General features: G+C 32.3%; 1 protein-coding gene across 1 annotated transcript in view; it reads right to left on the bottom strand.

Annotated features, from left to right (window-relative positions):
• LOC139529866 (uncharacterized) overlaps positions 1-13,926 on the bottom strand; it is a 42,892-nt gene that overhangs the window by 23,368 nt on the left and 5,598 nt on the right. The window contains exons 8-11 of the mRNA XM_071325805.1: positions 13,081-13,276; positions 6,073-6,327; positions 5,153-5,373; positions 162-267 (exon numbers count right to left, since the gene is read on the bottom strand). Of these exons, the coding sequence (XP_071181906.1) occupies positions 162-267; positions 5,153-5,373; positions 6,073-6,327; positions 13,081-13,276 (778 nt within the window). The remainder of the gene's footprint in view (positions 1-161; positions 268-5,152; positions 5,374-6,072; positions 6,328-13,080; positions 13,277-13,926) is intronic.

The following is a 13,926-nucleotide window of genomic DNA, read 5'->3' as shown; positions in this document are numbered from 1 at the left end:
GCTGCCATCAATACAAGCTTTCACTAGAAGTGTCGTAAAACACTAATTAAGCAATCTTTCAGATAAACATCATTGCTCGAGGGTTAATGATATATTTATGGCGAATTAATTTAAATTAAATTCATAAAATAAATATTGTAAGTCATTTAAATGATACTTACCAATTCCAACTTGGTACTCTTTGATTCCTGAATTATGGACAGTCTTTTTATATTCTTCTACATCAGTAAATGAATCCCAACTTATGAAAATGTCTGACGATGAAGACTAAAAGTTATCAAAGGTACCAGGATTATTTACATGAATTAAACAGCTGATCAAAATTTATAGATATCAGGGTTTGACCAACAGTATGCAGGTACAATTTCTTTCTTTCAAGCTTGACAGATCCACAAATATGAATATTATCCGATTTGGCGAAGTTGTTGAACATTATATAGCATATTTACCTGACGATATCGGGATAAAGGTATTTAGTCGGATCTTAACATGTATTTGTTAATTGTTTACAAACCGGTATTGATAAAAATAAACAAACAAATGTCGAAATGTTCAGGACTTATTTAAATCTGTATTTGGGTAAGATAATGCAAGCATACGATTTTTATTGCGTCTTACACTTTGAGAAGCAAATAATCTTTAACTTCGTGTAAAAACGTTAATTATGAGCTGCGAAGGTCAAGTGGCTCGAACATTTTTTTGAGGAAGTTTTAAAAAATTTCAAAGAAATATTGTTTCCAGTGGGTTAGCTTTCATTAGTCTTCACTATCCCATGGAATGACAACTTTTGGTTATATTTATAATTTAGAATCTTCATTGAAGAGTGACATTCCTTTGTATTATGTGCCGATTCGAAAAAAGGTTATGCGAATATTGTCTCCCTTTAACAGGTTCATTATTTCATAATTAAGTATAGGTTTCTGATATAATTTTGAATAATTACAAAATGTATCAATTCAATATATTTCAGTTTGTGTTATTGGTGTATCAAAAACATTGATATACGAATATAATTTCATTAATTTGAAACATTTAAAATTTATGAAAGTATACCAATATAAAGAACCGTTCATTATTTTTTAAACTAGAGGCTCTAAAGAGCCTGTGTCGCTCACCTTGGTCTATGTGAATATTAAACAAAGGAAGCAGATTGAAAATTGACTACAAAGGTCAATAACTCCTACAGGGGTCAATTGACCATTTCGTTCATGTTGACTTATTTGTAGATCTTACTTTGCTGAACATTATTGCTGTTTACAGTTTACCTATATCTATAATAATATTCAATATAATAACCAAAAACAGCAAAATTTCCTTAAAATTACCAATTCAGGGGCCGCAACCCAAAAACAGGTTGTCCAATTCATCTGAAAATTTCAGGGCAGATAGATCTTGACCTGATTAACAATTTTACTTCATGTCAGATTTTCTCTAAATTATTTGGTTTTTGAGTTATAAGCCAAAAACTGCATTTTACCCCTATGTTCTATTTTTAGCCGTGGCGGCGATCTTGGTTTGATGGCCAGGTCACCGGACACATTTTTTAAACAAGAAACCCCAAAGATGATTGTGGCCAAGTTTGGATCAATTTGGCACAGCATTTCAGAGAAGAAGATTTTAGTAAAAGATATATAAAATTTACGAAAAATGGTTAAAAATTGACTTTAAAGGGCAATAACTCCTAAAGAGGTCAACTGACCATTTTGGTCATGTTGACTTATTTGTAAATCTGACCTTGCTGAACATTATTGCTGTTTACAGTTTACCTATATCTATAATAATATTCAATATAATAACCAAAAACAGCAAAATTTCCTTAAAATTACCAATTCAGGGGCCGCAACCCAAAAACAGGTTGTCCAATTCATCTGAAAATTTCAGGGCAGATAGATCTTCACCTGATTAACAATTTTACCCATGTCAGATTTGCTCTAAATGCTTTGGTTTTTGAGTTATAAGCCAAAAACTGCATTTTACCCCTATGTTCTATTTATAGCCATGGCGGTCATCTTGGTTAGTTGGCGGGGTCACCGGACACAATTTTTAAACTAGATACCCCAATGATGATTGTGGCCAAGTTTCAAATAATTTGGCCCAGCAGTTTCAGAGGAGAAGATTTTTCTAAAAGATTACTAAGATTTACGAAAAATGGTTAAAAATTGACTATAAAGGGCAATAACTCCTAAAGTGGTCAACTGATCATTTTGGTCATGTTGACTTATTTGTAGATCTTACTTTGCTGAACATTATTGCTTTTTACAGTTTATCTCTATCTGAAATAATATTCAAGATAATAACCAAAAACAACAAAATTTCCTTAAAATTACCAATTCAGGGGCAGCAACCTAACAACGGAATGTCAGATTCATCTGAAAATTTCAGGGCAGATAGATCTTAACCTGATTAACAATATTACCCCATGTCAGATTTGCCCTAAATGCTTTGGTTTTTGAGTTATAAGCCAAAAACTGCATTTTACCCCTATGTTCTATTTATAGCCATGGCGGCCATATTGGTTAGTTGGCGGGGTCACCGGACACAATTTTTTAACTAGATATCCCAATGATGATTGTGGCCAAGTTTGGTTAAATTTGGCCTAGTAGTTTCAGAGGAGAAGATTTTTGTAAAAGTTAACGCCGGACGCAGGACGACGACAACGGACGACGACGACGACGGACGCCGGACGCCAAGTGATGAGAAAAGCTCACTTGGCCCTTTGGGCCAGGTGAGCTAAAAAGACTATAAATAAAGATACAATTATTTATCTCCCCTTCATGATAGATTGATTAGGAAATTAACCAGAGTTATCTAATATTAATCACAAAGAGGGACTAGCAAGCAATTTTTAATTGTAGCTTATTTAACGTTAAAACAATTTTGCACTATAAACGAATGTTACTTTATACAAATATAAGGACTTTGTTAGCTAAATCTACAAATTTTATTAGATATGAATTTGTATAACAATAGATCAATATGCTACATTATAAACTACAAAAGGCTAATAATACAGTAATAACATTTCTGTTTGGGAAGTATAACAAGTGCCAAATCCGCAAAGACGGTGGAAAACCATCGACACAGTACTGTTATTCCTTTTCTAAACTACTACTAGATAAATGTGTAAAATAAAAATTTAAATATCCAGAAGAACGTCGACTACGATGACAACACCTTTATGGCAAATTTCACCGCCCGTCAACCATGGTACTGACGGCAGCGTCATCAAATCAAAATAGCTCTTCATATTACATTGCACTTAAAATAAGAAAATTTCACCGTTTTTCCACAAACCTATTATCTTAATTCAAATTAACTACCTGAAATCAAATTTTAAAATGCATGAATATGCTTAATTCCAAATCAATAAATGCTGGATTTTTAAAACCTATATTGTATGTAAATGTTCTGTTACACATTTTAAGGTGGGCCATTTTTGTCATTTTTATTACTTTTAGTTTTGTTTTCATTTTATGACATATATAATTATGACACACACTCAATGAGTCATGTATGACTCGTGTAAAAATCGATACTATGATCAATCCTAACACTTTTTTTATAATATTGATATATCTTTATTATCAAGATAGCAAAACAACGTTTGTTAATTATTAAATCAGCACAACGTAAGTGCTTATGATAACTTTGTGTTCATTGTAGTGTAAAGACAGTGTACCCGTTTGTTATTGTAAGAACTTATGTCTATGTACGTTTTTACATTTAAGATAACTGCCTCAGTCTTCTCGAGGTTAAGGATTTGAAACACGGCCAGGTCGAATAAACAAGAGTATAATTGATATTTATAACGTATTGCCAGAGTACGCACCTTTTAGGGATTACAGCAAAGACCGAGTCGGCTCGGAGTCGGAATATTGTGCTCGAGTTAGGTGGTATGTTTCCACGCGGACTGTTACCTTGTGAACTTACATTCTATAATTCTGACTCAACGTGTCGGTCAATACAAAGCACTGTTGATGTTCATATAACATTACTATTTTTGTCATGAATATGCATAATAATTTGACGCTAGACGTGAAGCTGCCACCTATCACAAATCGGGAGGGCACATTATTTTCCCTCCTTTAGTTATTTTCGTATTTCTGTTTGTTCACAACATATTATTCTACATGCTATGAGTTGATCAGTTATAGGGATCTTTTCATATATCATTCAAATATATTGAATCCAAATTGACAAAAACACAACAGTTATATAGATTCTCTCAAGGTTTATTTTGTATTCCTATTCTCAAAATGAGCGAATGAGTCGCCAAATTTTAATTTAAATTTAGGTAATACCGTATTTGAAGTGGCACTTAATATTAGTTTATTTATAATTTATATAAAGAAAAAAGAGTAATAATTGAAAACAAAATGTTACTTATTAGATAAAAGTTATGTAATGCCGCATTATTTGTCGTGTGTTCTGGTTTTTTTGTTCGGTTTAGATGTGTTCAAGTAATGATTGCGTCTCTTTATTCATCTATCTACCTAATAAAAATGTATACCTTGTCCGTTAAAATTGCTACAGAAAGTTACATTAATACAGCAAAACGTCTAAATAAGTTTATAAAAAAGGAACAATAATATTATTATACAATATCTTTCCCGAAAAAAGGAAAAGTAAAAATTCGGTATTACACAACTGAAAATAGAGAGATTCACTTTTCTTCACTCGTTTCTGCACACGGAAAAGTTCAATACATGTAAGTTCATGTATGCATGTAACTTGTTTTGAATCACATGTAAGAATTCATTTTAGTATGTTGTTTTACGACAAATGTTATACGAATTTCCGTATTTACGATGGGAGCGAGGATTAGCTATTTCTTCTCTAATGCAGAACCATGCTTCAAATGTATCCTGGACTTTCTACATGTATAACTATTATTGTTATTTCAAATTGATATAAATACAAACTATAACAAAATTGAGAATGGAAATGGGGAATGTGTCAAAGAGAAAACAAGCCAACCAACGAGCAGACAACAGCCGAAGGCCACTTTTGGGTCTTTAATGCAGCAGGAAACTCCCGCATCCAGGATGCGTGGTCAATAAACAAAAATGTATACCAGTTCAGTGATAATGGACGGCATACTAATCTAGGCATATATTTATGAATAATATAGAATATAACACATGTGTCTTACTTGGTATTGCCTATTATGATCAATGCCAATCCAAACATGACCAGGTGTAGGTGGTGTTAGATCAACCGTTACTCCATCACTACAGATATTTGTTTCGTATAAAACCTCTGTCCATTTCTCATATTCTACCTCTTTCCTTGGTGCATGGATACACACTATGTATCGCTTACCATGTTCTAGTTCGTCTTTAGTGCTGAATATAGCGTTAATGTATTCTTTTTCTATAAAATGTTGGAATGCATATGTTAATGGTGGGCTATATAATGATTTCCATAACGTTGCACTAATTGCTGTTTAAGTCTTGTGATATTTGTCTTCAAACAAGCCTTTTGTAACTGATTATACTGCTATATCGGTTCATTGTAAATTTATGTCATTTTGTTCGTTTGTGGATGAGTGTCGTTCGTATTTGATCACATTTTATGTAACTGAATATTACAGTTTTTGTTCTGTGATTTGGCACTAATGAGACACCACTGCTCTAGGTTTTGCCGAAGCGCTGATTTTACTTTAATGTTATTAACTTTAATTTGAGTCGTTAGTTGCTTCTTTTTGAAGTGTTGCTCTACAGTGTTTCTAACTTGCGGTTCATGTTAGCTTATTATACCGTATTGAGTTTTCGTAAAGTTCAAGTCAGTACATATACAATGTAATAACCTGTAGCTGTTTACGTAAATATCCGTTGGTCTTGTTTAGTTGTTGTCTCCTTGTATCATTTTTCGTTTTTTTCGTTTACTGATTTTTAATATTAATTGTTTTACAATATGGGTTCTTTTCCTCACACGAACACAGAAAATGTTACAACATGACTTAATTAATTCTTTGACATCTTTGATATACACAAAAGGTAATATAATATATTTGATAAGATAAATAGAATACAGAATAATTATTCGGAAATGAATTGAATTAGTTTGTACCTGTAAATCCACATTTAACAGAATCAGGGTGCGAACATGGATCCCTCAATTGAAGCTTTGCATCATCCTGGTAATAACTTGTGACATCTAAATTTTCTGAGTCGATCACAGCCCAGGTATAATTTTTGTGACGTAATAATGGCCATGTTGCAGAGATTATGTTCTTATAAGGTGAATAGTCAACGTCAGGTACCTCCCATCTACCGTTTTCCTCTAAGATGATGTCATGTCCATATCCATCAAGTATTTCACCGTCTAAAACATTCGACAGTTTTCACTTTTAATTTTAACATCACTTTACATAGGATACAACGTCATTTCGATATTTAATGGTTGAAACTATTGATAAATTAATCAGAAATATCATTCCACTTGCATCTTTTTATATATCTGAGGACACACTTGTCGATCTCTTAATTCAAAAAAATTTATCAAATATTTGTTATTTCATATTTGACCTCAAATTAAAATAAAGAATACAACATATACAGTTAAGTGAGTTTCATATCTGATCTTACATTTACAATTGGCAATGAGAGTAGGTGCAGAATACACATTTGTATTATTTAATAAGCTTGCATTTGATGTCCTGTCATAATTTCCTAAATGGTTGGTATAAGAATTATATTTGACCCGGATTTCCAGGTGATGATGACGCACGATGTTTGTCAAATAACTTGTTATACAGCAAAAAGTGCAATAAATAATATAAAAGTGTAACACAGAAGTTTATCTACCATGAAATTGGAAGTTTGTCTTCGACTTCTGAGTACGTATGCATAAAACCACTTAAGTTAAGAAATCAAATCGTAGTACTAATTTATCGTTTGACATTTAAAACAAGAGGCTCTCAAGAGCCTGAATCGCTCACCTGAATTTTTTTGGTTTAATCTCTCATCAATGATTATTTTGGCTTTTCAATTTATTTAAATGTTCTTTGAATCGTCCTATTTTCTTCAAAAGCAAAAAAAAATCATTTTCTCCTATGTTCTATTTTAGCCATAGGAGCTATGTTTCTTGACATACAAGGAAATGAAATATAAAATTTATACTAGATACTCTGAAACTCTGAAACTCATTTAGCCTAAGTTTGGCTGAAATTGATACAGCAGTTTCATAAGAGAAGATTTTTTAAAGTAAGTCAACATGGTGAACAAATTGTGAAAAAAGTCTTTAAAGGGCAATAACTCCTAAAGAGGTCAATTGACAATTTTGGTCAAATTGACTTATTTGTAGATCTTACTTTGCTGATCATATTTGCTGTTTACAGTTTATCTTTATCTATAATAATATTCAAGATAATGACCAAAAACTGCAAAATTTCCTTAAAATTACCAATTAAGTGGCAGCAACCCAACAATTGGATGTTTGATTCATCTGAAAATTTCAGGGCTGATAAATCTTGACCTAATGAACATTTTTACTCCATGTCAGATTTGCTCTAAATGCTTTCGTTTTTGAGATATAAGCCAAAAACTGCATTTGACCCCTATGTTCTATTTTAAGTAACGGCGGCCATGTTTTTTGACGGATCAAAAATCAAAGCACACACTTTGTGCAGGATAATCTAAGGAACAATCATGCTAAGTTTTAACCAAATCCATTTAGTAGTTTCAGAGGAGAAGATTTTTTAAAGTTAGCAAATATGATGAACAAATTGTGAAAAATTGTCATTAAAGGACAATAACCCCTTAAGGGGTCAATTGACAATTTTGGTCATATCAACTTATTTGTAGATCTTACTTTGCTGATCTTTTTTGCTGTTACAGTTGATCTTTATCTATAATAATATTCAAGATAATGACCAAAAACTGCAAAATTTCCTTAAAATTACCAATTAAGTGGCAGCAACCCAACAATGGTTTGTTTGATTCATCTGAAAATTTCAGGGCTGATAGATCTTGACCTAATGAACATTTTTACCCCGTCAGATTTGCTCTAAATGCTTTCGTTTTTGAGATATAAGCCAAAAACTGCATTTGATTCCTATGTTCTATTTTAAGTAACGGCGGCCATGTTTTTTGACGGATCAAAAATCGAAGCGCACATTTTGTGCAGGATATACTAAGGAACAATCATCTTAAGTTTCATTCAAATCCATTCAGTAGTTTCAGAGGAGAAGATGTTTGAAAAATTGTTAACGACGACGACGACGACGACGACGGACGCCAAGTGATGAGAAAAGCTCACATGGCCTTTTAGGCCAGGTGAGCTAAAAATCTCCATTCGGAACAAATCTGAACTTAAATAGCTTTATACATACGGGTCAAGAGTTTGAACCGCCATGCACAACAATTGTAAATAAATCTACATAGAGTAGACATTTTTTCCTACGGATTATTAACAAAATAGGAATAATAAGAAGATAAGGGCCATCCGTAATTTACGATGTATTAGGGTTTTTTTATATTTGTTTCAGACCGATTGTATCCTGTTCCCGATTATTATCTCTTGAAATGTAGATTTGCATGGTGATGGAAACAGGGAAAATAAAAGACGCCTACTCTGACATCACTGTCAATCTTCCCAATTTGTTTTTGTTATCATGATTTGTATTTTTTAATCAATTTATGAGATTAAAACTTAGATAATAATCAAACCAGAAGAAAAAAGTAAAAAGTACAAAACAACATTGGAAGCTGTTGTCCCCAAATATTGTATTTATTTATGGAAATTTTCACTACATGCCAATATATATTAAAAGAAGATGGGGTATGATTTCAAATGAGACAACTCTCCACAAGAGACCAAACTGACACAGAAATTAACATATATAGGTCACCTATAGGTCACCGTACGGCCTTTAACAATGAGTAAAGCCCATACCGCATAGTCAGCTATAAAAGGTCTCGAAATGATATTGTAAAACGATTCAAACGAGAAAACTAACGGCCTAATCTATGTAAAAAAAAATTATTATAAAACCAAGAGGTGCCTCTTCGTGTCTCTTAACTCACAAATTTTCTCGCTGAACAATTAATATGCTTTGATAAACATATAACTTTGAAACTAGCTGTATCTGCCAATATGATTTTTTTTTTTAAAAGGTGTGATTAAGGCAGCACAATACAAAGATTTTATAACTCCAACTCCCAAAATCTGTAACTTTCTTAATAATACTCGAAAATTTATAAAAGTGGTAGTTTTGGATATCTAACATATTAGTCTTTCAAATTAATGCAATGTTAGTATTATGCAACAATTATGTAATCAATTATAATGTTAACTGTGTCTAAAATATTTTTCACCAAATTTCCACTTTCAATTGAAATTAGCTTCTGCATAGCTAAGTATCCCTAGAGGATTGATTTTATTATATGTTATTCCTATGGCCATCATCTACAAACCTATCAAACCTCAGATTTCAAATAGAATGTATAGAACAAGTTTTACACCTTATTAAACATTATCTTCTTTTATGTGGTAAGGATGTTTACACTAATTAGAGATTTATGAGAGAATAGAATACCATAGAGACAATCTGCGACACCCTTTTGAAGCCCATGATAGATGATAGAGCTAAATTCATTGAAGTGAACTTACCCAGATTTTGCCGCTAATAATAAAAATATGGCATTCATTTAAAAATGTTATATTTTATCTATCTATATATACCTCTTTTATTATTTTCTATGCATTCATAAGAAAGTAACAGCATTTCAAAGGTTAGTTATTGGAAGTAAAAAAATCTTTGTATTGTGCTACCTTAAAACACATGTACAATTAATGCTCAATCTATATACATGTTTACCAATTTGCTATTGTTGATGAACTCTCTTGTATTTATTTTTCGGTATGTTATAAATTAAAATGCTAATCCATATGTATCATTCGGTCTTTTTTCTCTCAATTAAGTTGTAAGTCAGAAAATAAATCTCGAATATTGAATTTCAATGATTGATTTGTGTTTACTACAATTGTACCATTTTCAGCACTTCTTAGGCCGTGTTCACACCAAACTCCATGTACAGTAAACTTGTTTACAATTAGTTTAATGTACTGGACATTGGTTTCACATTAAATTTGTTCACATCTATACAGCTTTTTTAATTACCTGTACATAAGATTCGTTCACACTTGTAAACTCTATGTCATTTAAATGTTCATTACGTAGAATCGAATGAAACAAGTTTTCGGACAACTTTTCTAGCAGTAAGGGAACGACCATTTGACTCTGAATAGGGGGATGGAAATATTCCAAACACCAATTGGATAAAGAAAACAATTCTGGTTCTATAGATGATAAAAAATATTCTGAATCAAGAGTTTCCCCATACATTATAGTGTTAAATGTTGGAAGAAAAAAAATTGATTACCAGCATCAAAAAAAAAAAAAAAAAAAAAAAAAAAAAAAACCCGTAAAACGTTTGTGCGGAAAAAATTCTGACTCAGATAAATAAAAAAAATACCCCCCTTTTGTTTTTTTGAAGTAAAGGGGTTGCTTCTTTATGGAAGCCAATTTGATTATTTGCAGTGGTTTAAAGATACTAAAGATGTCTCGATTAAGCATTAAAAAACGTAGGCTGCAACAGCGTGCTTACAGACGAAGAAGAAGGATTGATATATTAGGGATCACTATATTTCTATCTTTTCTGTTTGTTCAAATGGTACTTTTCTCCAAGAAGTATTTGGCAAAAAAAAGGGGGGGTAATGTTGTTTTTTTTTTAACTTTTTAAGTGTAATTTCACGGATCCGAGATACTGCACAAACAATACATTTACCTCACACTGTTTTAGTAATGCATTTATGAGTGAATCGTTGTTTGAGTAAAGACCAGTGGCAAATATTTCTGTGTAAGTCAAGTTTATTCGGAAATCCCTTAATTTTCAAATGAATTATGTGTTCGGCAATGATGCTGCTTTTAGTCTTGATAAGGGCTTAATAAAGCTACGTTAAGTTTTATTTCTAAACAAAACAAATAAATATATCAAGTTTAGACAAATGTTTCTGTAAAGAACTTTTATTATAATAATTGCTATAAATATCAATTTTATTCAAAAATCGTTTCTTCTTTAAATATGCACAGTGAAACTAATGTTTTAAATGCCTAGTTTTATGTACACTGAATCTACACATGGCCTACATCGAGTATCGACTGCATGTAGACAAAACATGATATACACTACATCTAAACATTGAGTTTTATCAATTGGAACGTAATTTTGTTTAGTTTACGTGTGAGTTACACTTACACAACACCGAGTTTATGTCAATGGGAACACGGCCTTAGTGGCGCTTACATTTTATTGGTTTATTTAAGTGGAGTGTAAAAAAAACCTACTGATCTTCGACTGGCTTGATGCATTATTTATTACTTTTTGAATTTTGGATCCTCAATGCTCTTCAACTTTGTACTTGTTTGGCTCTATAAATATTTTGATATGAGCGTCACTGATGAGTCTTGTGTAGACGAAACGCGCGTCTGGCGTACTTAATTAAAATCCTGGTACCTTTGATAACTATTATAACCTTTTGTCATTCAGTTATTAGTTTTCTGTATAGATCCCTATTCAATTGAGGTTGTGTCTGGTATGAAATGTAAACATGCTTTCATAGTTATACATTCCGATGATATTGAAGATTAAAGACACCTTATTTTAACTCAAATTATTCTACATATACAGTTGGGTGCAGACCAAGCATTACATAAAGTAAACGCAAGTTAACGCGGCGTGCACATATTTCGTTAGTTAACTTTAAATTTCGCGTTTACTAGTAAACGCCCGTTTACTTCATTAACGTTAACGCGGTCAAAATGGAAATTTCTAATGTCTACTCGAGTAAACGCGCGTTTACTCTGTGTCCGTTTAGTCAGTAGTAAACGGCCGTTTACTTCAGATTTCACAAGTTTAATTTTACGTGCACGTAAAAGTAAACGGGCGTTTACTACAGATTTCTCAATTGTATTTTTACGTGCACTTGAAAGTAAACGCGCGTTTACTTTTCGCGTTAACTAATTGTGTATCTTATAAAATAATCGTCGTGTGCATTTGTACATTTATTTATGTTGTTAAAATGACTTAATATTTTACGTATATGTGTTTTGAACCTTAACATTCAAAAACACTTTTTATTAGAAATATAAACATTTATCTAGCGGATATTTCTAGATCATTACGAATTGTTTCGTCAATAAATTCTAGATGTACTTCCTGTAACATTTTCTGTCTAGTGTTTACTTTAAAGTCAGTAACAGATCTACTCTGACGGAAACGTCGTAGAAATGCACTTATCCCCTGTCTAGAAACTTGAACATTATCTGATCGTATCAACTCATCTCTAACTTCAGTATGTTTTTGCCAGATCTTCTTATACTTAATATCCTCTCACGAATGGTTTTACAGGTCCAGGACGCATTTCCATTTTGTTCTTATATGCAATGATTAATTTTCAATAAATTAATTAAAGAGGTGTCATTTCATTAAATGCAATCGTCAATGTGTTGATCGAAAATGGACAGATGGATATTTTGATGTACCTTATCATGTGATATATTAGGTCAGTGTATCCAGGATACGAGGTCAATCTGCGTTAACGCGCGTTTACTACAAACAGTAAACGGGCGTTTACTTTTTTTTTACAAAAATAGAAGACACGCCTTTTTCGCGTTAACGGGAAGTAAACGTGAAAGTAAACGCCCGTTTACTCTTTACAAAATTAGAAGACGCGCGGTTTTCGCGTTAACGCGGAGGTAAACGCGAAAGTAAACGCCAGTTTACTATTTATGTCTACTAAAATTTCGGAGTTAACGCGGAGTTAACGCGGCGTTTACATGAAGTGCACGCGAGTAAACGCCGCGTTAACTTTTTAGGCCCGTTTACATGTAATGCTTGGTCTGCACCCAACTGTACCTCCAACAAATTCAGATTATCACGAAACAATCGTTTTTAATAACTAAAAATATTATCAATGGTGGCCAAAAAGCTATATATTATACATCCTTTTAATGCGCACAATGCAAATAAATCACAACATGACTGCAATTTCTATTCAATGATATGAACGTACCCAGTGTTTTCTCTTGAATTCCGACAGCATCTATTACAATATTCGGTACAATCAGAGAATCGCCATCCTGGATTGTACACGTCTTAATCTCTTTTGAAATCATAGACCATACTCCAGCTTTATTGTAGCCTCTTATAAAAACCTTGCGGCATTTTGAGAAATCCAAACTTTTGTTTAAATATATCACAAAACGTGCCTACAAAAAAAACCCAATACATATGTATAAAATTGTAAACTGAAAATGATGCAAGTATAGCAGTGAAGTGATTGCAAATTGTATCTTATATCAATTTCGCATAATCTTGAGATCATATACAAATAGTTTATACAAGTTAGAGGTAAAGCTAGCTTTAAAACCAAGATGAATCCACTATTTTCATGCGTGTACCATGTCAGGAATATGCCAGTTGTTATCCATTCGTTTGATGTTTTTGATATTGCCATTTAAAAGGGAATTTCCTTTTTGAATTTCCTCGGAGTTCATTATTTTTGTGATTTGACTTTTTACTGATATAATAATAATCTAGTTTGAAATGGAAAACATTATGATTAAGTTAAACGCTTTTGTAACATTGTTTATCTATTTATCCTCTAATTCTGAACCAAGTATAGATAGCCTTATTAAGCATTCACACACTTTCTTTTAATTTGTTTTGTTTTTCAATACTATTCGACTGCGATTTAGCCTGCCGACTATTTTGCCTATGTGTCATTAACAAGGCCTATGTGTGGGTTGAGTATCGTCGTTGTTTACAAATTTTTGAATTTCTTGAAATACTAAGGCTTTTCTACCTCAGGCATAGATTACCTTAGCTGTATTTGGCAAAACTTTTAGGAATTTTGGTT

The sequence above is a fragment of the Mytilus edulis genome, chromosome 7 (assembly GCF_963676685.1).
Source record: "Mytilus edulis chromosome 7, xbMytEdul2.2, whole genome shotgun sequence".
Lineage (NCBI taxonomy): Eukaryota > Metazoa > Mollusca > Bivalvia > Mytilida > Mytilidae > Mytilus > Mytilus edulis.
This window is presented reverse-complemented; position numbering and strand designations above follow the sequence as displayed.